We start from the raw sequence: 27,780 nt of genomic DNA, 5'->3' as shown, positions 1-27,780 counted from the left end.
CCTGGCCTGGACTATTAATAAGCACCATCTGTTAAACGGCCATGTACGATTTTTACATCCAAAAAGAATCCACAGAAATATTGTTTCAATGTTAAATATCATGGATAGATTTTTTTAAGCAAATAATGTTCTCCCACTTTTTAAGATTGCATGTTGTGACTGATTAAAATGTGTGCATTTCAATATATAGAGCCAGACAATATAGTTTTTGAGCAGTGTTTATTTTTGTAAAAAAAAAAAAAAAAAAAGAAACTAATGAATTTGAAAGGAAGTCATCATATCTGTCTTTTGATTGCACACTTTTAAACAAAAATAACACAGTGGAGAATGAAAAAAAACCCAACAATTTTTATGTTGCTACTTCAAAATAACACCTAAGTCTACGAATGTTCAAAATGAAAATATATATACCAAGAATGCTAAAATGTCTATTTTACATTATCTACAAAAGGTATGTTCTAATCCAGCCACAAATCATAGGAAAATACTTTGATACATGAGAAAAGCTATAAACATAAGAACATTTTGGAGGGAAATAACACACATAAAAGCTCATTAAATAATTACAACAACAAATAAATAGTTTGTTCAGCTTTACTTTTTGATTGCTGCCATGCATATTTTAATTTTTGGTATACTGAGATAAGAGAAAGGTCAGCATGCAAGGCATTTTTTTTAGAATGAACCTGAAAGCAGATACTAGGTGTTGTATTTTTAAGCTGTTAGAAGTTCATAAAACATGATATAGAAGGCAATAGATGTGATAATTAACTGTTCTCATGAAAACACACAACAAAGCATCTTTTTACAAACTAGACTTCAGTGAATATTCATGGCAAATTCTCTTTGCCTCCGTGGCTGGAGAAAATGTAAAAGTTTATAGTGTGGGTTTGGAAGGCTTGTGTTATTCCCCATCTTGAGCATTTGGAAAATCACCCAAAAGGTCCATATGCTGAGAATGCCCCTTTTGATTTTGGTCAAAGCAATAAGCATGTAGTGTCAACTGAGAACACAGCAATGGCAGACTTGTCTTTAAGCAGTCAGAACGGTAAAGCAAATGGTTACAGGTGAGTTCAATTTTGGCAGGAGGAGAGGGAGATGAGAGAGGAGAGAATGTCTGACTTCTAACTTGTACTATGTTTGCTGGATTTACTGGCTCTTTTCCTCTCTTTGTGGTGCTGGATAGGTTTTGCTTGAGAGGTTCCCTCAAAGTTGTGGCTGGACTCATTGTGCTGCCTGGTGTATCGCTTGCACTTGCAGGCCGTGACCACAGTTATTTTGTAGGTTCTTATACTTCCATCCTGGCACTGAAGCTGGATCCTCTGGGTGCGAGTTTTGTCATTGACGCATCTCCACTCTTGCGAGCTCCGCCTGCTCCAGTACTTGGTTCCGTAACCCCCTCCAATCCAGTTGGGGAGCAGGGGCAAAGGGAGGCATTCACCAGCACACACCAGCTCCTTCAGCGGGTTGATGCTGGTGCACTGGCCATCTGAAATGTACTTGGTGGATCTCAGTTCCCGACAGCCAACTTGAACGCGATCTGCAGAAGGCACAGAATAATAAACACTGAGATGCAGAATGGAGAGATTTCCTTAACTAGTCATTTTCACATTAACAAGCTATGTTTTGCAGAAGTTAAAGTAGGCTGTAATCTTTACAGGACATCTCTTTACTGTTGTGTCCCCCAACACAAGGGCCTCAAGCGCTGATGGTATCTCCGTGTATTACCACAGCATAAAGAAATCATAATGATATGCACTTCAGCAGTTGTGGTAGAAGAGGCAATTTTATTCTCTATTCTTCTTCTCAGGGACATACCTTTTAGAGGAGAAAAAATGCCCCAAGGGAAGAGATGTTTCCTGCTTGTTCTCAGTCTAGGGAATCTGCTCTGTGATGTTTACAACAATTATGTTGGATCATTAGCAAGGGGGAAAATAGTGCTTTGGAAACTGTTTATGTGCTTTTAAATGAATTTCAAATAGTGTGTTTCTTCTCATTCCACGGTTACAGTGGACGGAGTCTCCCGTGAGTGCTGCTGCTCAGCACACACACGCTGCAGAAGTGGTAACAGCTGAAGTTACCAGGGAATGGTGTTCTGCATGCGAAGTTGAATGATTAGCAGTAATCATTTCAGAGTGGTCGTTTTGCCCTCAGGGTAGCACCATCTTTGTGTCTGTAGTAGTCTTTATATTCTGTGTAACATAGAGGATCCTGCAGGTTCTCTCAGGCAACTGTCATAGAATCAACACGCAGAGCTTCTCATACAGGCGTGTTTGTACCCGTCTGTATGTGCAGCTCTGCACCCTGCAATAAACACAACTGTTTATTTCAGTAATTACACTTTGAAATAAACGCCCACAGTGCGCTTAATTTTAATAAGCAATCTTTACTGGCTATGCTCTCCCTCTTTCTGAAGGACAATTACGGCACAGATTCTACACACAATGCAATTAACTAACGCCTTTAAAATAGAAGTAATTACTAGAAACATTTTAGAGTGAATCATAAAAGGCTTTGAAGGTACATCTACATATCACAGCTACAGGCTGCTTCTGTTTCTACTTGGATTTTTGGAGGCAAGTTCTGAGCAGAGACACTGAGTTAGGGTTACTTCCCCCTGTCCCCTGTGTCTCAGGATGGGCAGTCAGATCCGAGGGACTGTTAGCAGGGCTCTTCTGCCTGCCTTGCAGAAAAGATTCAAGCCTGCCTTCCTGCAGCTGCACTCAGGAATGTACCTGGCAGCAGCTGGTCACAGATTTGAGCTTGTCTCTCCTTCTGTGTTTGTGTCTTTCCTGGCTCAGCTTTTCTCCAGTGACAGCTCGTTGACGGTGAATACCGACCGGGCTGCTCCAGTAATCTCATAATGATGAGATGTTTCCTGTGCACTTAAACCCTAGCATTCACAGAAGCTGACACACCTGGCTTAGCTGAAGGGTGTCGGTGTCACTTTTTGCCTTCACTTTCCAAGGATGACGCTATTTTTATCGAATCGTTGTGGGTGGGTTGGTGTGTGTATGTGTGTGTCTCTCTATTTGGATTTCTTTCATTTTAAGGAGGCGGGCAGGGGAGGGAACTGATAAAGTCAGCAGGTTTGCAGATCCCCATGTATCAGACATACATACATAAAACTCAGCAGGAAAAGACTTGATATGAAAAGGCAAGTTAGAGCAGAGATCATAGGTAAATTATGAGCTGATTTGTTTACTTTTGCTGGAGGTGTTAAGCAGGTAAGTGCTACAGCAGGAAGTAAAACTAAACAGCGGGAACAAAATTCAGAGTTTTTTATTGCATTTGAAAAGTAGCCCGGACACCTCCCCTGCCCACAGCGGGAGGGTGCGTTAAGAAAGCGAGCGCGTTGCAAATGCCTCTCGCTCCTTTTCCCTTATCTTGCTTCCCTGCCGGATACCCCAGGAGCCCCGGCGTTCCTGGATGAACCTCCCTCAGGAGGCAACCTGCCCGAGAGCCGGTCCTGCAGGACTCGCACGGGGGAGGGAGGCTCGCTCGGGGCCGCCCGGCGAGGCAGATCCCAGCCAGAACCGGCAGCACCTTCCCTTGCCCCGGCTGCCCCGAGGCGCTGCCTCCCCGCAGGGGGCAAAGCGCGCTGCAGCGGGCGCCGGGGCTGCGGCCGGGGGGCTCCGCGCCCGGGGCCGGGCCGGGGGGGGCCGCCGCCGGAGGGCCAAGGGCTGCGGGACGCGGTGGAAGTGCCGCCCGTAGGATACTCACTGTTACGGTCGGATCCAGTGCTGGTGTAGTGCCTGCCTCCATTCCTGGCTTGGTTCAACGTGCTATTGCTGCTTGGGCTCGCTGCAGCAGGTTTAACAACGTGTGAATAAAGTATCTCTGTGGCATCGTTCTTGAAAGCCAAGGAGCTTTTCGTGAAGATGCAAGCTAGGAGAAAGCCATAGAAGTGAATGGCAGGGAGAAGCATGGTTGGTTCAGTCTCTGTCTGACAGAGCTGGATGAAATCTTTTTCTTCTGCTTCTTCTGGGTAACTCTGAAATTGCTCTTGAAGGTTTCCTTTATATATTCAGAGAAGCTTGGCATTCATTCAGGTGTAAAGTTGTGGATAGCTTCAGAATGAAAACCCACAAAAGGGGTGGGATCCCTACATGAGCTTGTGAAGACCTTTTACCAATAGGAGAGAAGACTGCAGTAAAGGAGGAGTTAGATGCACTAATTGCAGGATTCCTATTTGGGGCTTTTGAGGGTATCAGAAAACTCTTAGGCACCACACAGCAGCAGTCGGGCTGAGACCTAGAGGCTGCCGGCTCTGCCCTGCCATTCCGTATGGCCCTGCGTGCCTGGCGGTTTTGTGTGATGTGACTAACACACACGGTGTCAGAATTGGTCTCTCTTGCTCCTGTTATGCAAAGTTATGTCCCCTCTTCTCGAATGTGACTTTCAGAAAACTTGCCAGCTCTGTAAGGATGCAAAAGTTTATAGAACTTACGGAGGACTGCTAGTTATACAAATGCTGTCTGCTATATACCAAGATCACTTAAAGAAATTATTGTGAATAATTTAAAGCTGCCTCTAGATGCTTTAAATTATGCAGCTTTGATCAACAAGGAGCACTGCTAGAGAAACTACTTGTTTTAGGGGAATATTCTCTCCCTGGTGTGCAGAGTTACAAGTATGTATTTCTGTATCACCACGCATAAAAAGCATCTCCTCTAGGCTCCTTAGTACAAACATATCCATATTCATAGCCTCGCACTATGCTTATTCACCAAACTAGTCTTTTTTAGTTTTGTACATTGCCTAGAGCATTCTTATATTTTCAATGTATTGTTTCGTGTGATAAAGAAAACAAAGAAGAAAGAATAGTCCTTATTTTGACATACTATTTTACTGTGTGACACGCTTATTTGATTTTACATAAAATTACATGGCCCAAATCCAAACACTAGTGTAAATTGAGATGCTGTCAGTAGGCCAGTGCTTGTTTGCATCATGGTGAATGCTCGATAGATTTTCATTATAAATAAAACAACAGTGATCAACACTGAAAGCTATAGTGTTCTAATTAAAAGGAAACCTTTTTCTTGGGAAAAAGCACAACCATGCAGGAGGACACATGTAAAGGTTAGACTCTAATCTCATTTACACTCTTTGTAACTGAGTTGATATGTAGAGTCATCCTGGATTTTATTTGCTGTAATGAAAGCAGAAGTGGCTTGTCAGGGTCAAAATCTCAGTCATTCAGAGAAGACAACTTTGTTTCATCCTCGTCACAAGCAGACATTTGTCTGTATCAGCAACACTTTTCTCTTGCATCACTAAGAAAGTTACCCTGGATTCAGCAGGAGTAAGGACAGATCCACAGTAAGTGCCAAATTGATAGCCTTTGCTTAAAAGACACAGGAAAAACAGGAGTGTTGCAAGGTGAAGTGAGTTTTACTGGCAGAGCTGTGTGTGGGGAAGTTGAGTTGATTGCCTGCATCTATTATGACTAGCCCAACCCAGTTCTGGAATAACAAGAATGTTGCAAGGCAGAGTGAGATCTTTCAGCAGAGTAATGTATGGAGGAGTGGGATCACTGCTAACCCCTGACAAAGCTCCAAGTTCCACTCTCATGGAACATCTTATTTAACCACAAAAGCAAAGATGTGCATTTTACCTTCCCTTTAAAAAAAGTAGAAAGTGAAAGTTTCCTTAAGCAAATTATCAAAGAAGATCTGTACATTACAGACCATTAATATTTGAGCATTATTTTTATTCAGCAGCAGCTAACCAAAGGTCTACTTTGTCTGTGTTCAAGTCGTACTTCATTTTTTCTCATAGTCACAGATCATACAGATCTTCACACATCTCACCTTCCCTGCAGTATAGTGTCTGAGCCAATATAATTAAGAGCATGGAACCCATTTTCCAGTTATCCACAGTACCTGTGGATACCAGTCAGGGGACCTCTTCCTAGGAGAAAGATTTTCCCACATTAGATGAGCCTTGGGAAAGTCAGAAGTTTCCTTGAGAGCTGTTTTCTTTGAAATAAGGCATATAATCTTCTCACAGGAAAAATGTATGGGACCTTGGAGTGGCTATAGGACTGGATCTGCAAAGAACTTGCTAAACCTCAACCTTCTCAGCTTTCAATGAAAGCTAAAAATCATCCTTTCAAATTTGGGCTATACGAAACCATTAAGTTGTTACATACTTCCCTTGGTTTTGTCACTTAGAGAGGGAAAACCTCAAGACAAGCCTCTTGCAGCCTTTGTAAAGGAAAAGTTTGGCCCTGAATTTGCCATAGAAAGATAATACAGATTGCCTCATTTTTCTGTGCACTAGACACAGAGTAGACAATGTTTTAATTGCATTTGTATTTTCCACTTGTTACAAATATTATATGAAAATTTCATTATTTCAGTTCCTTGGTCAGGTACCTTTGAAAGGTAAGCAGGCTTCTGAGGAGTTTGTCAGTTAATTTGATTTATACTTTCTTTTGTCAAACCTAGGGCTTGCAGTCTTTCACTTTTTCTGAGTCTTCCTGAGAGAGATTAGAAGTCACGTGAAGGGAAGGGATGCTGGTCAGTCGAATTTGGTTATTCTTTCTGAGTAAACCTCACAATCAAAAGGTGTTTCTTAATGCTTAGCTCAGAACAGGTTCCTAGACTTAAAATATTTTTTGCTATCATTAGTTAGATAATTGTGATAAGTTCTCAAAGGTAAAGGCTGGAAGTTACCTTTGTAGCCTCCGAAACAGACTTATGCAATGTATAGTCTGTCCTTATTCTTGTCAGATTCGATGGCTTGTGTAGAACTTTGCTCTGTGCTTAATCTCTAATATTGGCCATAAGGAATATATTACACAAGGTCTTTGAAGTCTGTACTGGCTTCCTTTTTGCCTCTGGGCATAACTCAGGATGTTCTTATTGATCTATAAAACCCTATATGCTTTGAGTCCTAGGCAATAAATTCTCTCTCCTTTATCTTCCATTATGACGCTTAAGATCAGCCAGGGCATACTGACTATACCTGAGTGTCTGGAGAGGTTGAATGCTTGGAGTGAAGGGCGCAGGAGACGGGATTTCACTGCTCCTAGGGATGCACAAGAGCTCTGTTCTGCTGCTTGGCATGGTGTAAAGGCCAGTGTTCAGTCAGACCCCTGAAAGGTGACTGTGGGGATGGCACAGGGAAGAAGCCCGTTAACCAGATTAATTTAAATGTTTACACATGTACCCAGGGATAAAGTGCTACATTTAACTACATGCTTTTTTCACCTTAACTGCTTCTTGTATCTTAACAGCCTTGCTTCATTCTTCAGAGAGAACGGTATCCAGAGTTATTCACACCTTAAATCTTGCTTTCTCCATTTTCCGTGATGGAAAAAACCACACTTCTCTCAGTGGATGCAGAATAATACAAGGCATATGTTCTGTAAAGATCCCAAAAGAGAATTCCCTTCTTCATGGTCATTTGTAAGTCTGTCAGGATCCCATCCTCCATGTTTCTTAGACACTATAATGATGTCCAAAGGGCAAAGTTTTGTGCGGAGTGCACACACCTGTCTAGCAGCACAAAACAGCCACAGGGAATAGAAGGGTATGCACTGACAAGTACAAATGACTGCCAGAGAGCTTTGTCTTTGCAACCCACATGATCACTGAACATGCACAAAATAAGAAGCAATTCCCAATTTTTCATAAAACTTGGGCCTGCCCAGCTCTAATAATGACAGGAAAAGGCCAGAATTAGAATGAAGGCTGCACAGAAAGAAAGGCTTAAAGTTCGTTTTTATATTTTTATTGTTACCGCCAAAGAGAAGACCATTAGAGCATTGCACTTCTGACTTGTTTCCAAAGGCAGATACTTTGAGAATAAGTACAGGCTCAGATAAATGACTACAAAAAAGAAACTGACATTTATTACTTTGCACCTTAAAACAGAAATGACTGTCAGGCTATTTTCTGTTAAGCAATAAGCATATTAGTAACGTACTTCAAAGCAGCATAAAATGTGATTTGGAGCATGATAAGAGAACTTGTCTGAAAGTGAGGTAAAATTGTAATAAATGCAACTGTTGAGAACTTGTAAGCTGTTGTGCAACAAGTTAGCATAGTTTTGAAGCTCATACAGAAGACATGTTAGAGAACCAAGATATCCCCCCACACACATTCTCAAACCAAAGATTTTTTGAATACTGAGGTTTTTCTATACTAAGTGGTACTTTTAAATTTTCTCAGTAAATTACATTTGAGAGATTCAATGGAAAACATAACATATATTCTCATTAATGAGAATGACTAATTAGTTCTGATTTATGTCTTCATCTCCCTAAGATTTCGTATTACAATTTTATTTTTTTCTACTTGCTCTTATACATAATGTAGACAGAATAATTTAGGTCAGGCTGTGGTTTCAAAGAAGGCAATTTATCACTGTTATTAAAAAGACATTAAATAGACTGAAAGGGGGAAAATATAGAAGTTTATTTTGAAATTCTAGGAAAATTTACAGTAAAGTGAAGAACTACCTGCACTAATTATAATTGCCACCTCTTCTTGAACACTTGCGGTAAAATTTTAAAACCAGATTGAAGACAATGTGGCTTATTATCACCCAAACCATGTTTTATGATCTGCGTAAGTTGAAGAAGAAAGAAAAACAAAACAGGGTTTTAGAAATGAAAAAATATGAGAATAACAGCTTGTTTATTTGGGGTGACATTTTCAGAAACTCTTAGGTGACATTGAAATGTAACACTTCTATTTTAAAATGATTTAGGGCAATAAAGCAGGATTTTTTAATACACATAGACATTGAAGTCAACTGGACTTCGGTATCTACATACTTTCTAAAATGTTGCCCTAAGGAATGAAAGTCCTATTGATTTTCAGTGAGCCAGTCGCTTAAATGCTTTTGAAAATTTTACCCTCAGGTTAAAATTCTGAAACTCCTACTCAATGTTAAGCAGGCAAAGTCTCATCAACATGCCCCAGTTGCAAATAAAATAGAAACTGAGTAAAGGTTTTGAAGTCTGTCTTGTTTCTTTACATGTAATTAACTGAACTCTTAATATATCACTATGTTTCAGTAAACTGCTTTGTGTTTCTAATTACGTGGTCTGAAATGATTACAGTGTATTTAAAAAATGCACACTCTACAACAAACCAGCTAAGAAAATCTGGCATAGTTTCAGGATTTCCTAGGCAAACACTTGCCAAACCTGTTGTTAGATCCAAAGTCGTAATTTAAAAACAAGCCTACAAGGTATCTGGAAGAAGATCCCTCTTTCCTTCCTTCTGCTCCATCTCCCACTCCCTTACAAGGAAATCGCTTTACCTTATCAAAACAGAACAGCTACTGACATTTGTCTCCTGGTAAGAAACCTATCCCTGCTACATTCAGATTTGAGATTTGGCTAGTGCATATTCTTGTTAAAGAAAAAAGTTACCTTCATCAAGAATGTTAGTGTCCAAATTCTTCAATCAGATAAACACGCACAACTCCCTACTGAAATTAAGGAAGTACCTGAGGGCAAAACCTGGCCCCAAATTAGAATTTTAATAATTGTAATACTGTGTAATCCTTTCCCTGCCAAGAGACAGAAATGGCCCATCCCGCACAACAAATTCACAGACTTACCGCGCACTTGGTATCAGGGTTTCACTTATAATCCATGAAACAGAATATAATTGAACAAAGTGTACACAGCTTATTTTATTAAAATTAATCCATCCAATATTATGGCACATTTGTACAGTACTGAAAATCTCTTATTTGCACGTGTAGGATCTGCTGTAATCCAGCAAATGTTTCCACATTATCACCCCAAACACAGTTTTAAACACTGAGAACCTTAATTACAATGGAGATCTGTCTCTCTCTCGAAGGATCTATAAGACTATAATTTCATGCATTGGTTTTTACTCTCAGCTACTGATATTTTCTTCCTACCTGAAGTTAGTTTTAGTCACCTAGTTCTCTTTTAAATCCCAAACTGTTTCACGCAATCAATGAATGAGTCAGGCTGAATGAAATTAAGACACAGGACCAAGTTATCACCTGCCCACGCAGACACTACAGCCCATTCCAGACTTCCTTTCCAGCAATTTTAATTACCTTGAATTCACATGTAAAAGAAAATGTAACAGAAAGAGCTGATGGATCCCTGCCAATTGAAGATCTCCTCACTGGAGTGCTCTAGGATCTCTTTTAAAACAATAAAATTACATTTTTACTGAACTAAAGCTTAGTGAAACTTACTATGACTACAATACAGCCCTAACTAAAAACATAAGATGCACACCGAGAGTCAAGTTTCCAAAATCCTAGGGCTAAAAGTGCTTAACAGTTTTTTAGGCGTTTTTACAGTGAGAACATTTTGTTGTTGCTGTTGACTCACGTACACAAATATAATATAGAGAGAGGAGACAGAGGGTTGGGAGGGTATCTCTCCAGAGATTTTTTTGCACAGCTGAAGCTTCAAGAGAGGAAAAGTATTTGAGATACTTATTAAGGCTGCATACTTGCACAATGTCATAAAGAGCTAGTAGATCAGGCAGGTCCAGGAGGCAATTTGGGGACAAATTTTATAAGATAGGTATCCTGAGGAGATTCTGTTGACTAGTAAGTGGCAATGCATTTCACAGCCATTTATGTAAAAAATGAGTAGAAAAGAATTTTAGTAGTTTCTATGACAGATGAAAGTACCTGTTGCTGTAGAGCTCCTTAAAATAGTAATGAACCATATCTGTGACGGTTTTTTTCCTTTAAAGAAATTACTTGAAGGAAAATTACTTAAAAATTACTTCTACTTCTATATGTGCAAGAAGTTATAGCATAATTTCTGTAATTTATAGTTGTAGAGAATGGCAGTAAATGCTGTTGTATCTCAAATGCCTACATGAACTTCTAGGTTGTGTCTACTCTAGCCTATATCCAGGTTTACATCAGCTTCTTACATGAACTGTACCACATTTACATATGTAGCATGTTATAAATTTCACATAGAATAGATACTTTTGCTCCTTTTAAAAATAGTATAGAGAACATAAAAGCAGTATATCTTACTCAGAATAAAATATTTTGTTCTGGGCAACCCAATACATAATTCTTGTCAACACTCAGTATCATTATAAGGTCTGTTAAAAAAGCACTAAAACTGAACTACTGGAACTAATTTACTCAATAAGACTTTAATTACTTTCTCTGTTCTTAAGTGAAGTGAGGAAAGTGGTTATTTTATTACTATTCATTTAGTCAACAAGTATAAACAAAAATGAATGGATATGATTGTTACTAAGGACAGAGGTATATATGGCCATGAAATACATCATTTTATTTTACATTATAGAAAACACTTACTGTCAAGAATAAACTGTTTAAGATACATGATTTGTTTTATAAATTGTCAGAAGGAAGAACTATGCATGCTTTTGCTGCAGTGTTAACTTTCTTTAAGGTTCCAATTCAAACCTTGTTGAAGTCAACAGAAATCTTTCAGTTGTCTTGACGGGAGTTGGGTTTAGAGCCTCCATGCAGTAAAACAGTCACCAAGAGACTAGCTGGCAGTGTTCCGATAATCTGTGTTCATAGTGTGCACGTTAAATTAATTTAAAACATCTGTCCAGTAGGTGGCATATGAGATCTCATAGTCTAAAATGTAAATAAAGTGATGCCATGTCACCACCAACACAGGAAAATGATATTTCACCAGTTAGGTCTAAAAGGCCTGAACTATAACTGTCTATATGCAGCAACCAATGTGGTCTTTTTATTAGCTTTTATTTAATTAGCATTATTAGATTCACATTTCCATGTTAAAAAGAACTCATCATATTTATGAATAGCATGGTTATAAAATATTTGATTTATCTAGCTTGTTTATAAAAATAGTTTACATTTCTCAGTTTTTCCATTATGTTTTTTTACTAATGTCAGCACTCTTGTGCTTATAATGTGGTGGCAGTCCTTCCCACGTCCTCATTGCAAACATCTGAGGGAGGACTTTTCTTCATTCTTCCTGGCAGAAGTTCAGTCTGCCTAGAGGTTATTAGTGAATGCATCATTCCCTAGAAGCCCCCTTCCCCTCCTACATGCATTGCTTCCTATGGCTATAAGGAAGAAATTCTTCACTATGAGGGTGGTGAGGCACTGGAACAGGTTGCCCAGAGAGGTTGCGGGTGCCCCCTCCCTGGAAGTGTTCAAGGCCAGGCTGGATGGGGCTTTGAGCAACCTGGTCTAGTGGAAGGTGTCCCTGCCCATGGCAGGGGGGTGGAACCAGATGATCTTTAAGGTCCCTTCCAACCCAAACCATTCTATGATTCTATGATTCTATGACATTCAGCACTGAGACTCAAATTTGAACCTCATGCCACATGCAGTAATGCTACTGTAAGAAATCTGGGATTGTCCTTGGAAGGGAGGCTTGGGAATCCTCCATTCCCATTCGAGTCCTCTTTGTATCACTAACTGTTCTTTATTTTGATACAGTAGGTAATGTAGCAGTGACTTAATACCGCATCACCATATAAGACTAAACACCACTTTGTGAAACTACAATACCTGAAAGAACTTCAAAATATCTTAATTATCCCACACACAAAGATTAAAGGAAGGAAGACAGTCCCAGGAATACAGAGGCTGCTTAATGTAATCATACTTCAGGGTTACTCTTGGTTATTAAGGTCCTTTTTGGCTAGGGATGTTGCAGAGGATTGAAGTCGCTTATTGTTTGCCTTATTACCTTCAGCAAAACATCTGAGGAGCAGGAACACTGAGTTTGCTCTCCAAATCTAGCCTTTAGCTTTGTGGCGCATGTAATCTTTGCATGGTAAAAATTCAGGCTGTATCCTGAACCCTAATTGGTTTGGGCTCCAGCATCAAAAGTTGGCAGCGTACTTGAAAATATCTCATTAATCTAATCTCGTGATTTTCAGGGCATTACAATGTTTTTATGTCTAGGATTTGCATCTATACTGTCAAGCATGTGTGGATCTCAGAATATTCTCAAGACCTAACTCTCCCATAATTCACACCACAAACCCTTAAACTAATACCAAGGCGTTATTTCAGCACGAGTGCCAGGAGGTGGAAAAACTCTCGCTATACTCAGAAACTCTGATTATACTCAGTGGCTTTGTGTGGGCCAAGCTTTTGTTCAGGCAGTCTGCCTGGCCTGCACCCAGGCAAAATCAATCATAGTAATGGTTCATCAGCTAGTACTGGGAGGTTGTTTTTCTTTGTAACAGTGTAGATTATTTAAAACCAAGCTGTGAGTGGGCTATGTACGAAAGTATAGATGGAAAATTTGTGGGACATGTGGCTTAGTGTGCGCATGTGTGCAGTCAAACCCACTTTTCAGTTTGTAGTCTAGACATGGCCTTATGGCTTGGATTTGGAAATACTGAACCTCACAGAGATGAAAGTAGGGTTTAATACCCTAAGGCAGATGGGTTGGAATGTGGAGAAAACCTAATAATGCAGGTTACTTTAAAGTCTGCAGTATAACTGTGGTCAATCCCGCTCTTTTAAATGGGGAGGGGAGAATTTCATCTCATCAAAATTTGGCAGGTACAATTCAAGATAAATAGTTTGAATCTCTAGTGACTGTGGTTTGGAAACAAAATTAAGCTTCTAATAAATTTCTGTAAATTTTCTTTCCGAATGTTCTGCTAAACACAACTTCTCTCTTGGAGGCAGCTGTAATAATATAATATTTTACATTTATAAAGTGCTTTTCATCCTGGAAATTCCCAACAGACTTTGCAAACTGCATTCATTCAAAATCACCTAAATGTGACTAAGCTGCATGGGGAGCAACAACCAGACATGGAGGCACAACACATACCTTGGACCACGGAAGTTTTGGCCAAAAACACTAGACTAAAATTCTATCACTATTGAAAAAATAATTATTTTTTTTTTATCTACATGCAATGGCCAGGACCCTGGATTTTTCAAAATACTCAGTTGATTGTAAACTTTACCAGTCCACTAAGTACCTGGGAAGGTAGAAACAGTGAAATGATTTGGTTGGGACTGGAACAGTTATAGCCAGGGTGTCTTAAAACTAATGCTTAGAGTGTTAGGCTTTCCTTGCCAGATACATGTGGATATTAGCTCCAGCTCTTTATGTTTTGCATGCAGATGAGACAGTTGTTGGGTACGAAGCCTTAATGAGGCTACAGACAAGCAAAAGCACTTTCCTACAAGAGGGTGATGAACTGAATGTTACTAGCAATTGTTTGCCAGACTGGTATGCTCTGTTAAAAATAGAAAATACTAAACATAGCAGTAATTTAGAAAGAAAAGAAGTACTGCCTGCAAGCAACCAATGCAAGTAATAGTATTAGGTGAATGTATATGTTAAGATTATGAGCTTTTTTGTTACAGTGGAAATAAAATGGAGGATTTAGTGTGTGCTCATTTTGTTAGCTTACAAAACTGTCATATAGCATTGTATTTTGGCATCAAGCATGTTGAAAGATCCAAAAATGCTTGATACAAGTTAGAACTCAAATGTCTACTTCTTTAGAAGAAAAAACTCTCACGGAGTTCAACTGAAATTGTGCATAAGTGAGGCAGGATGTAGCTTGCTGAAGAGTAGCTGCACCATTCACTGAAATGCAGATAGTTAAGACTGGAAAAATAATGGACTTAGTACATGGCATTAGAAATATTAAATCAAATTGAAACTGCATTTTTGTACATTGAGACAAAAGTCTCAACAAAATAAAAATGTATCACCAGAAGAAACAGATTAAACTGATTCTTGTTTTATGTACTCCATGCTACCTCACTCCTGCCAAAGGGCCAGTCCTTATCCAAGCATTTTAAGTAAATTATCAATATAACACTTACAGACAAAGCACAACTCATATGGTACAGATAATAAACATGTATAAAAAACATTTTTAAATGTACATTTTCCCTTTCTAATTGTAAACTATAATCAAGATACTTTCCATTTTTTTTTTTATGAGTTTTTGGAAGAATTCTTTTAAAACTGTACCATTTTAATTTTAAAAGAAAGTAATGATAACAATTGATGTTGTTTCTTGGGACCTATAGTTCATTAAAATTGTTTTTTTTCTTTTACACACATGGTCTATAGGCCAAGTTGCGTGTTGTTCTGTGCCACAGGCTGTAAAGTCTTTTATACAGTATTTCTTTGTTTCAAGGATAACTGTTCAGAAAACCAGAAGGAAAAGACTCTATTTCTTTTTAAGTGTATGGAATGCAAATTTTTCTTGTTTCTGAGACTGTATTAGCAGGAGGAACATAAAAAAAGAAAACTAATTTTGGCTGAAGTCTTTAAAAGAGCCTAAGAAAATCAGCTGTCCCCTTTAGTTGGTTCACGAGGATGGTTTAGTTTCTGTCAGCTTTACATTTGTCTGAAAAAGACAGCCACTAAAGCAAGGCACTATTTTTCATTACAGCCCAAGAATCTGAGACTATGAAAGCCACAAAAAAAAAGGCATATTATTCATTCTAAAGGCTACAGATAGGGCAAAATATTTGACGCACACATTAAAAGTATTTAAATGTTATTTGTTACTCTTTTTTAAATGGAAGAGTAAACAGAGCATGGATCCAATTTTATGGCATTTCCCAAAGCTTTTTTAATATTGAAGGCCAGGGGAGATTGCTAGATGATTATATACAATTCATCCAGGTACTTTTGTACTGAACTTCATAACCTATATTTGATTAAAGAATGTGTTTCAGAAAGGCACTGAAATGTGAAGGAACACTTCAGCAGATGCAGAATCCATCTCTTCTGTTAATTTGGATATTCACCCCTATTAAGAATGTATGTCTTATCTGGAGTCTGAAGGTTTGGGCTTTCATTTTTTGGCCGCAAAAAGATTTCTCATCTATAATAATACCCGGTACTTTGCCTTGTAAAGGCACGGGCACACTAAGTTTCAGTAATCTCTAAGTCTTCTTTTATTTCTCTCTCATTTATTACTGTTCAGTCTCTCAGACAGCTACCAAGCTACTCAGCTGAACACAAAGGAGTTATTTTTGTCTCCAAGAATATAACATGAGGCCTACTATACACAGAGTACAAAACATCAAGGCATTCATGACAAAAATCTAATTTAAGAACAGTGCTGTGAAATTCTCAGCAGTATCAAAGTGAAGAATACCTTAATAAAAAGTTATATGCGTTCCCACCCTTCACAAGCTTTGCTTCATCATGCAAATAGATACCGCTGGAAAATTAATTAGTTGAGGCGGACCCCCACCTGCCCCTGATTTTTTGACATATAAAGATCATATAACAAGAAGTGTGCCCATTTCAGGCTGGTTGATGGTTTTTCATTGGGTGCTGGCCATTTGTACCTCTGCACAGTCCAATTATGCATTCTCTCTAGAAACATCTTACAGTAGAAATTCTGGAATCATTAGACTGATTTCACTGAAATGTACTAGTTTATGAATAAGTAATACAGACGTTGTCTTTGATTCTAAAGCTAGACACAAATCGGGAGGTTGGTGCTTTCATGAACATGAAACTAATGTGCTCCTAGAACTTGTGGGATGGAGGTTGGTGTCATTTGATGTGAACTGGGGGCAAGGTTATGTGTTCAGGCAGGTAGTGTGGTTTCAGACCAAAATTTCCAACCCCTGGAGGTATATTTCTTCTGTATTTCATCAGGGCAAACTCCTGAATCTGCAGAAGGCCTTAGCAATTATACTGATGCCCCACATACCAGCAGAGTGCTACAGTCCTGGTGCATACCAAGGAATAAAGGTAGTGAGTGCTGACATTTTAAACCACTTAAGGATACATATAGTTGCTCCTCATGTTTCATTAGTGCTGAGTTTCATTATTTACTGAGAAGTAAAAAAAAATAAGTTTTAGTAATAAACAAGGATTAAATACAAAGATTGGAAACTAATTAGAAAATTGGAGACAGAATACAGTGAATAAAAGGATGGAGCATACTATTAAATAGGGTTCCAAATAGCTGCACATCATTACTAATCACTGTTATATCAAATTATGAGCTCTACCTCAACCACTTCATAGAAATCTATGACTTAAAGCCACAAGAAGAGTGAGTTCTTGAGATTTTTTGCTGTTTGTGTAACTGTTACTTATTTGTCATTCTGGGCCAGTTCTCCACATAGGTCACTCCCCACGAATCACGCTGCTTGAGAAGTGGCTAAAAGATGGATGAGGCCAAGGCACAGAGCTGTGCTGAGGGAATGTCTGCTGGGAGAAGGACTGATATGCACAGAGCAGAAGCAGAGGGAGGCCATGGAGCAGTGAAGCCACTGCTTCGTGGTAGCTCCAGAACCTTCCTCCTCACCCAAAGCAGATGCTGGAAAGGACACCAGGAAGAGAAACACTGACAGTCTTCAAAGTTCACTGAATCAGTCACAACTCTGAGTCTGGGATCTACATGGTATGGGGTCAACCCTTCTTTACCCATGATTATGTATTTACTTGTCCAACAGAGAAATTGCCTGTTGGCAACAGTTCTCATACGGCCGAGGAAAGAGGAAACATCAGGGGAGAATATCTTGGTGAGAGCAGTGGCAAAGGTGAGGGGAAAAGTTTGCAAACCTATGTAAGTTATATTAAGATGTTGGGCACTGTAGTTATTACTGACTCAGCAGATATGGTTGGGCACTTGGTGCAACTGAGAATCGGGCCATTGATTTAAAAACCAGCTTTAGACTCCTAATTTTGAAAAAGTATTGGAAGTGTTGGCTTAAATGTCACGAATTTATGAAGCATTTTGTACAGATGGTAATATAGCCTATTGCCGTGAGCTCTTTCAGTTTAGTCAACAGATACATAATGAACAATACGCTACAGGAACCATAGATCGTATTTTTACTTTCTGTTTGTTTTTTTCCTGTCTCTCTATTCTGCTAGTAGAGAATTTAAAGTGATATTTTATACTTTTATAAACAGAACCAAATTCCACTCAAATACACACCTGTAGCCCTATTCAGTAAAAAAAGTAAATTCTCATCTTCTGGCTTTCTTTGAGATTTTTTTTTTAGTCTGTCACATTTCCTTTCCCTATTGTTACTACAGACTCCATGGGGTACCATAACTGAAGATTCACCAGAATTCTCCATTGTAAGATCTTCCTTCTGTGCTGGCAGGAGATAAACCATCTCCTTCACTTTGTCTGGGACACAGATGGGTATGGGCAACTTTCTTCCACTATTGAGTCATTAATCAAAAGGATCTATTTTTCCACTTTTTAGTGGCCTAGCTTTTTCAAAATTTTGTCATTGAGTATACTGTAGAATATTTGCTATTTATATAAGCGCGACCTTTTCCTAAACCAGCTTGAATTGATTAGTTTAGTGTCAATATTCTCTAAACCATGCAGTTTTTCTACACTTCTAATACAATATGGACACTTAAGAGCTTCCTTCCTCCATGCCTTATTGAAAAATGAAAATGAGCAAAATGTAATGCAGCAATAAAGAGCACCATTTACCATTATTTTTTCCAGATATGGCATTTTGATAAAATCTAAAATTTGTCCTTGAGCATTCAAGTATTGAAAAATATTTATGAGTTTCAAAAATCTAGTGTTGGTATCTGTGAAAGAGATGTAGAACCATTCCTCATTCTTTCAGGCAGCTCGTAAAGGATATGTTGTGGGACACCATCTGGTGGATAAATGTAGTTAAAACAAATATTTATATTTGCAAAAAAGTTCTCTTTTTTGTTCTGTGGAGTTCATATTTGCTCAGATGTCTTACAGTTTCCCTAGCCTTATCTAGTCTCATACTAAAGGAAAGTTAGAAGTACTATTCTGATGCAAATCCTTCACAAGCATGGCCTCTAAGTAACCCAGACCATGAAAGACCTTTGTGCTTAGAGTACTGAAATGTAATTCACTTTGAACGTTGATGATACCCATGGCTGCGTTTCACCATTAGCATTTTGGCATGTGCTTCTGGAGTATTCATCATGCATCACGAAGCAATCTCAAAGCATAGGAACTAGGTTCCTTTTGGATAAGATTAAACTAGAAGATACGCTCCCAAAGCACACCTAATGCTCTCCAGCCACAGCACCAGGCTAGAAATACCCCTATGTAAACCTTCCTGAAATGCGTGGTGTGGATGTTAAGCTCTCATCACTAACTCTTTCATGCCACAAATCCTTTCCTATTAGCCTGCACTACTTACTAATGTACCTTCGGCTGGGGCTGCACGGCTAGAAGGCGCGTCCCCTGGGTGGTGGATAGGGGATCCCTCTCTGGAGGGTGCACCGGATAAAATTGAAGAAGGTGCCGCGAACCAACGCAGCCTAAGGGAAGGCCACCCTGACAGAAAAACCACTGGCCCTCCAAGTCATGGGGGTTGGGCAGGAGGCCAACTACCTCCTCCCGGAAAAAAAATAAAAAGTTGCAGAAACGACGAGCATCAACTTTCAAAAAACCCGAAATGGCGGGGATGGAGAAAATCAGTAATGAAGTGAGGAGGAGGAGATGGAACTGGATCGGTCATGTCCTGAGGAAAAAAACAACAGAAGACTGCGCTGTGGCCCTTGGACTCCAGAGCACGCAGCCGCAGACCGATCGAAGCGGAAGAACGATGTTCTCGCCTTGTGTGCCTCCTGGCACTGAGAGAATTCAGATCAGATCAGGCTTACTAATGTAGACATCATTCATGTGGCTCACCTGAACCTACCAGCAGAGCAAAGACTACCTAGATGGGCTTTGTGAATCTGACTGGAAACTTCAGTCCATCCAGCAAAGTGAACTTCAAAATGGAAACACAGATGAGTCAGACTACTGTGTGTTTGAAGATTTGTTACGTAGTTCTAAGGTATGTCATGTAGTAGCTAAGTAAAAAGCCCTGGATCAAACCTTTTCTCCTTAGCCAAACAGAGAGTCCAGAAAAATTAATTTTCAGAACATGCTTATTTTTTTTCTTGGTGTGATAGGATGAATGTTTTGAGAGATTTCCATAGAAGCAGGGTATTCTACTGAATTTCTTAGCGTTTGGAAGATGGCATTACTGATACGCGTGTTACACATTTGCTGTCTGCTACTTTTATATTTCTCATGATGCAAGCAAATAGAGTTATAGGGTGTCTTTTATAAAATTAAAAAAGAATGGAGACAGAGAAAGAATTGCATCTGTGTATAATTATGGCTGATGGGCTGAAAATTTACTGATCTTTTGTGAGCTCATCCTCAACAGAACCTCACACAATCATCCCCTTTTTATGCCAACAAAATGAGTTTTAGAGCCTGGACTTTTCTACATCATAAATGTAAAAATAAAGCAGTGTGTTGGGAAATACTATTGGCACCACTATATTTCTAACAAGCTGTAATACATTGCTGTATGCTGGTTTCTAGGTTAAGTCTGACTGTAAATTTGTAAGCACATACAACCATGTAGTACTTTCACCGTATATGATACAATATAGAATCTTAAAATATACAAGTTGTATAGTAACCACAAATTCTTACAATTCAGAAAGCAGCAGTATTCCTGCAAAGAGAGGACATCATTTACTGAAAATGTTTTTACTAGGCACACCCAATTTTGACTTTTATGAGGCCAAGATGAGTAACACTGACTTCTTAAGTTATTTTAACAGCAAACATAACTATTCAAGCTTCACATTCACTTTTAGGATTAGTAATGCCTATCAGATTGATGCTTGCATTTAAAGAGCTCTTAATTTTATTTTAAGAATGTAAGAAAGGCTTTACTGGGTCAGACCAGTGGTACATCCAGCCCAGTTTTCTGTCTCCAGCAGTGGCAATAGGAGAGGCTGTTCACAGAGAAAAACAAGCCCAGCTGTTTTCAGAGGGCCATTCCTCTTTCACTTCCCATGATACAACATTGTTGTGTTAGGGACGCCAGAGGTACATCGCTACCCTATGGCAATATTGTCCTTCTATTTGTCTAATCCCTTTTTGAATCTTTTGACACAGTTTGCCTCTACAATCTCATGTGATAGCGAGTGCCGGAACTCCGCTGCCTTGTGTTTAAAGAAATGTTTTATCTGTTTTAAGCTGATGTTCTATTATTTTTATTAAGTTCTTGTATTACAGGATAGAATGAACAGAAGTTCTGCCATCACCTTGTCCACTATTTTCATGACTTCGTAACCCTTCATCACTTTTCTTCCCAGCCTTCTCCTTTCACTGTTGAAGACTCCCAACCTTTTTAGTCTCTTCTCATAAGGTAGCTGCTCAATGCCTTATTCATTGAATTTGCCCTTATAGCTACATGTTGTTACACAGAATGCCAAAACATTTTTAAATTTTTTTGAGAGCTTCTCAGCAAATTCTGGGATCCAATTGCCATACTGGTGAAAAGAAAACTGAAGGTTTCCATATTATCTATCTGATAGTTGCTTTTCTAGTAAGACAGGTTACTTTTCCTAACTGCTTATTCCTAAGGGTTCAAAAAATTAATTCTGGAGACTATAGTTTGATTTTCCTCCTTACTTATTTCAACCTACTATTTTATATGTAATGCTACTCATTAACTTCAAATTTAAAATTTTGAGGAGTACCTTATTTTTGCTATAGCAGGCTAATATATTTAGCTGTGCTTCAGTAATACTTACACTTTCCTCTAATGTGCTATTTGGTTATTCCTTTAATGCATTTATCGATCTACAACTCTTTTAATTATGCTAGGCTCTTCTGGAATGTCTTTAAAGTTTTCCTCAAAGACTCTGAATCATATATGTTCATTGCCTCCTCTAACACTCAGTATTTCTCGTGCTCTAGCAGCTTAGGCTTAACACTGGTTTTGGAAACTTCCCTTTTCACTTTCATTTGAGGGATGTTTTTTCCACCTCATATGCTAGAGGTTTAACTTTAGTAACAAGTATTATGTACAAGTACAGGAGCTTATGGCCACAGGCAGCTATCATCTTCTTTTCTCCCAGGAGAAAAATACAAGCATTGTGCTGACTGTTACTGATTTGTGGAACACAAAGGCCTCATTCATTCTCATTTCAACGTCATTGCTATGTAATCTTCTTGACAAGTTTGAACAACTTGCAGATAAGCATCAAGAAGTCCTCATGAATAACAATGACTAAACTGTCAAGACAGTAATAGTATGATTGAAGAGAGCATCCTCTAAATGCAACATATACTAAGGAATGTGGAGAAAACTTCCATGCCTTACAGTTGTGATAAAATGGGATGTGCCATTTTTAATGTAATGGTGAACTGGATTACTGATTGGAATCAAGTCTTAAACGAATGGCTTATTTAGCCAAGAAGAGAGGGGGTTTGACACTTTGAATAAAGCAGAGTGATGTGCAGGAAGCTTAGAGAATATAGTATCTTTCTCTGGCTCCTTTCTTCCTCTGTGGGAGGCCACTGTATAGCATTCAAGGAAATTCCTTGATATTGCTGAGTTTCAGATGAGCAGATTGACAGGATGCACAGTTTGGTACAATTGTCTGTTTCTGATCAGGATTACTAATAGCAGGGGTGGCAAAGATCCAAACTGACCTATACTGGCAGTATAATTCAAGTAATTATTCAGGGAACCGTACTGCAAAGTCATTTATTCCTTTACTGTCATGTGGAGTTCAAAATGCTGCAAAAATCTCATGGTATGCTGCACAACTGTGAGTTCCATGCTGCACCCGTTGATTAATAACGTGGTGAGGTACCACATGAGACTGAGACAAGAAGATACATACAACAAGGTTCTAAAGAGTGATAAACTGGGTTTATTTAATTCCTAGATAAATTTCATAGAAGTAGGACACATATGTGAAAATTGGATGGTAAAGATTCCCATGCCCAGTACGACTAGGAATGTCATGTATACTAATTAAGCGAACAGAAACAAGAAAATAGTTTGTATGTATTTTTGCGGTGCATACAATTCACAGTAGAACAGGTTTCCAGTCTCAGTGCCAGATAAGCCTAGCCAAAAAGGATAATTGACTGGTTTTATGCACCATTGCACAGTGTCTAAAGGCATTCATAATCTATGGTTGACTGAATTTTGAATATTGCCAAAATGAATACAGTCCCCTCACTGTTGAACAAGATCATAATATTTATATTGACAATTGAGAACTTTGAATAATACATAGTCCCATCACGTCTTTTCTATAAAATTAAGACTCTTTTATGTCCGAAATCAAAAACAGATTGCACAGTCCAAATAGTTAGGATTTTGTCAGCATTTTTCAATTAAAATTCCTTATTTGTATAAGTTGTGTCTTTGTCATATAAATATGAAAATACATTCTCACAGTATGGACTTGGATTCAATTCAACTTCCAGTTTTTCTTGTATGTTCTTATAGTAAGCTATCTGCTCTCTCAAAATGTGATATAAAGGAAGTTCTTAGTTTGTGAGGCTGAGGGAATAAAACAATGATGTTCCCATTTAAAAATTGTTTGTCTCAAAAGTTAGTATTAAATATGGAGACATCTTTCAAAAAGAGTGACCAGCTTCACTTTGATAAAGCATAGGCTAAGGGAGAGTATGTTCTCTCTCTGAAGAACATCCCGCTTTTCAGCCAAAATTTGGAATAAAAAGTTATTTCAAAATTTCTGATGGAACATGGAAACAATCACTATATTCTGTGAGTGTCCCAATCAAGCAAGAATGTGGGATCACTTTTAACATATCAATTTTCAGGCACTTCAAAAAATTCTTCTCAGACTCAAACTTCACTGCATGCATTTAAGTATTCTAAAACCTTTAAAAACTATGTTATTAAAATATCTTTAAATCCACTTTTTTTTCTTCTAATTGCCCTGCTATTTGGGCATAGAGTTGAGAGTCAATAGATCTTAATTTTATTTACATCACTGCCATTCTGTGCTTTTAGAATTCTGTGCTTTGAATTCTCCATCAGTAAAACATGGATAAAAACAATTTCCTTGGTATAAAGCTTCAGGATTTACTGATGAAAGTATCATCTCTTCACAGAAACCAACGAGATTCATTCATCTTTTTTACGGGAAATTTTTGTTGTCAACAAAAGGAGAGGGGAAAAAAAAAAGGTAAGTGGAATAGCCTCATTATTGCAGTGTATCCAGTGGACCAGCAGTTACATTTTGCTCATGGAAGGCGTAGACTGAAATTCCTGCCGCAAATCTGGCAGAGGAGTGATTTGGGGCGCTCTGTACTCATAGGATTTGGGGCATAGAAGACCTTCTCAGAAGAAAGTGAACACAGAAAGATTGATGCAACTGGCATGCGGTGCTGATGCTGGACAGTCTCTGGGACAAAGGGAGTCCCTTTGAGTACAGTGCCCCTGCCCAAAAATTACTTCTGAATGTCCTCTTCATTCTTTACAGGCAGAAGAAAAGGGCACTGGGCTGCTTTGGGCACCTAACTCCCACAGAAGTCACAGCTGCAAATTGCATTTTCTGTTGGCTAGCTTAGTTTACAATCTGCCCTGCAAACTAATTTCAATTAATCCCCTTCTAGACACCTAATTTTTCCAGGGCATTGAGCATGGCACATTCACTCAAAATTCTGAATTTCTGAAAGTGAGAGGGTTTCCAGGAGTCAGGCACAGCAGTACTAGGTTTTATAACTCGTATGTCTCCCTTTTAAATCTAGATAAAGGTCTTCTGCTTTTGAGTGTTTAATAAAAAGGAGATAATCTTTTCTGTGTGAAGAATGCCACTGAAGCAAGGCATTGCTTTCCCCTAATTTTCACAGTTACATTTCTTAATGGGATTGTTAAGACAGGAGCACACACTTCTGGTTTTTTTGATCTTACCTTTATGTCTCTCTGATTCCACAACTTCAATGTTTTCTTTCTTCTTGTCTACCATTCCTCCACTATCCTTTTGACACAAAATGGCATGGGCTGTACAACTTAAGTAATACTGGATCACTGTTGTAAATACATCTGCTGAGAGTCAGAGTATAATGAGAAGCTGCACCGTTAAGAACTTTGAAGACCAACAGTGAAGTCCTGAAGGCAATCAGAGCATCGAGGATGGTGTTGCACTGTGGTGTTGTCAGGAGGGCTGCAAAGGCACTTGTCTGCACTGGCTGTTCTGCGAGGGCTGTGAGGTCTGACTGCCTTGCCGAGGTGACTGAGGACGCTTTGAGGCTACAGAGCAACATTTTGGAATTTTACTCTGGGATGTCCCAGGTACCAGTTCCAAATATTCGTGTCATTTTTGAAGTTCCATGAGAATTCTGCAGAACTGCTTTCTACCTGTGTTGAAGCTATTTCTAAAACATTAATTGGGACTTCTTTGGTTCTTTTAGGCAGCAAGGGAGAAGATCAGAGAAAATTGTTCAGGATGTGCTGTTTAATTTTAGCACACACATTGTATGCCAAAGCTGTTTATGTATGTGGTTAGCACAGTAATAGAGAGGGGAAAAAAAATAAAAAACAAAAAACCCCCAGAAAGCCAGTTGCAATGAATGGCAGTTCAGCTTGTTCTTATTTGTGGTGGGGTTTTTTTGCTAGTGATTATTTGGGAAAAAACAGTATTTAACTACAATCCCATCTACCCAGGAGTTAAATATTCAGCACTGCTTACCAGTGACCTAAGATTAGCCTTAAAAAACATAAGATTTATTGGCAGTTATTAATGTTCTAATAGTACATGTTTTAGACCATTCTGAGAGTTAAGATGGTACTGTAATAAAACGCTTGCAGATACATATCCAACTCCAGTAAGTTCCCAACAATGCACTGGCAGACACAGGAAATCTTGCAGAAACTATCCCAGTGCAGACTAGGCAGTATTTTATTCCTGGCCCTACAGATTATTTTAATCAAGTCATTTACATATATGAAGTGTAGTTTCAGAAAACGTGTACATTTTTCGCTGTCTTTCAAGCTGAAACCAAGGACTAAATTTAAAAGTTATTCAGACGTCGGGAGTTACAAGCAAGTGTCTAATGTCACCTTCCAAAATGCGTAGCATAAATCAGTTTTCTTAGTCAATCAGATTGCTAAACATTAATTTTTAGGATTTTTTAAAAACTTAGTAGAATTGCACTTTGTCCCAGAGCACCAAAGGGAAACTGTAATACTGGAGAATTTTTTGAGATATCCCTAGTTTTATCCCAAGCTACTATATTTTTGCCTTGGGGATGTCGGTTACTGAGGCTGAAGAATTAATACAATTTGTTGAAGCTGGGTTCACACTTTCAGCTTAGAAATGTGACTCTTTTTTCTTCCCACTTGGACATATTCGCAGTTCAGATAAAGGAGTCTGGAACAGCGTGTAAAAACTGAATTCCTGGACGTAAAGAATGAATTAGAAAGTAACAAGTACTAGAGGATTTTCAAAGGATGGATGTTTTTGTTACTTTTTGAAAATGTGAAAAATTAAAGAAGTGCATCAAATCGGGAACCAAAACTGTGTAAATATAGTAATAAGATAGTTTGGCATGAATTTCATGGAATATATGTTCTCCGATTAGATTTAAAAAATTGGGGAAATCAAGGGTTAAGGTTATCCTTCTAGATACACTAATGTCTTCTTGATTATGTGGACTAGTTTAACCAGGGTGGTTTTTATGTATCTTACACAGTTAAACTGAATCAATACTAAATATTAAGCATTCCACCTTAAATTTAATCTATGATTTTTTGTTGTAACCAGGGAAAAGAATTTTGAGATAGAATAATTTGAAGGCAAATAAACCCCAGCTGTATTCTGAACTGTCTGACAAAATGGTGACAGTTCTGGAAAACAGAATTACAATAAGCAAGATCAAACTTATGTCACTACTAAAAGACAGTAAGGAAACAGAGAAATAACTAGAAGGCATCCACTCCATTTTGCAAAAGTATCTAAAAATTCTGAACTATGTCCTTGTTGGACAGAATATTTTAAAAATTTATGTGAAATGCTTTGTTTCAAAGTAGTATTTTTTAAAACCAAAAGTTCAGCTCTTACAATTCTCCTTTCCACTCTGAAGTTACATAAGTTTTCTGGATCACTAGAACTTCCTAAAAATGTTTGGCTTCAACAAAACAGTCTAGTTGAGTAATATTTTTTAGGTGGAAATCTTTTTATCACCTTGAATGAGCTAAAATAACAAAAGCCAATGCTATGTATGTATGTGTGTGTGACTAGAATTTTTTTTTTTATCACATCAGACAATCACCTTTTAATGGAAAGTTATTCCTACTCATCAATAAGCAGACACACAAAACAGGGAGCTTCCTTGTATTAATAACCTTTAACTAACAGCAAATCGTCTATTTCCTGAAGGCAAACAATCAGGTAGCTCTGACACCTGCAGCTACTGGAAACATTTGTCTAAGAAGGAATCAAACTAGTGGGAGCCTGGGGAAATATAAATACAGTAAATGGATTGAAAATACTTCAGCTGGTGCTTAGAAATCGTACAGTTATGAAGTACTACTCTTTGCTAATAAAAAAACCCTAGAACTCGCCAAAAGTTACCTTACTGTGGTGTTGGAGCAATTACCAAATATATTTAGAAGAGGAGAAAGCTGTATTACGGATTAAAGCAGTGTTTATACACTGAACTATATGAAGGTAGAAGAGCTCTCTAAGATGACAATTGCTTTTAAGGTCTGCTGGTACACTTTACAGAACACATCTATCACTTTATTTTAAAAACACAGATATTTCTGTAGAAGTGGAAGTGGGCTCTACCCATACGTGATTTTATAACCGTAAATGTCTTTTTAAAATGAAATCACAAACTCAGCCTGACAGGCATAAAAGCCAAATTCTCAAAGGTACCAGTGTACCTAGAAGGCCAAGCAGTTCTCTAAAAGCTCTTTATAATTCATGTAGTTTGAGTAATTCCTCTGTGTTTGACAGTTCCAAAGAGTCCATATTGGATTCAAATTGTGCTCTGCTACAATGACTGTTACTTG

At 38.4% G+C, this 27,780-nt stretch overlaps 1 protein-coding gene across 1 annotated transcript; it reads right to left on the bottom strand.

Annotated features, from left to right (window-relative positions):
* Positions 1-1,124: 1,124 nt before the first annotated feature.
* Positions 1,125-4,044, bottom strand: SOSTDC1 (sclerostin domain containing 1; the record flags this gene model as incomplete). The annotated part of the gene is made up of 2 exons (XM_082308003.1): positions 3,724-4,044; positions 1,125-1,540 (listed from the first exon to the last, which is right to left on the bottom strand). The coding sequence occupies exons 1-2, from the start codon at positions 3,926-3,928 to the stop codon at positions 1,125-1,127; spliced, it is 621 nt and encodes a 206-aa protein (XP_082164129.1). The 5' UTR covers positions 3,929-4,044.
* Positions 4,045-27,780: the final 23,736 nt, after the last annotated feature.

The sequence above is a fragment of the Platalea leucorodia genome (genome assembly GCF_965183815.1).
Source record: "Platalea leucorodia genome assembly, chromosome: 1".
Classification (NCBI taxonomy): domain Eukaryota; kingdom Metazoa; phylum Chordata; class Aves; order Pelecaniformes; family Threskiornithidae; genus Platalea; species Platalea leucorodia.
This window is presented reverse-complemented; position numbering and strand designations above follow the sequence as displayed.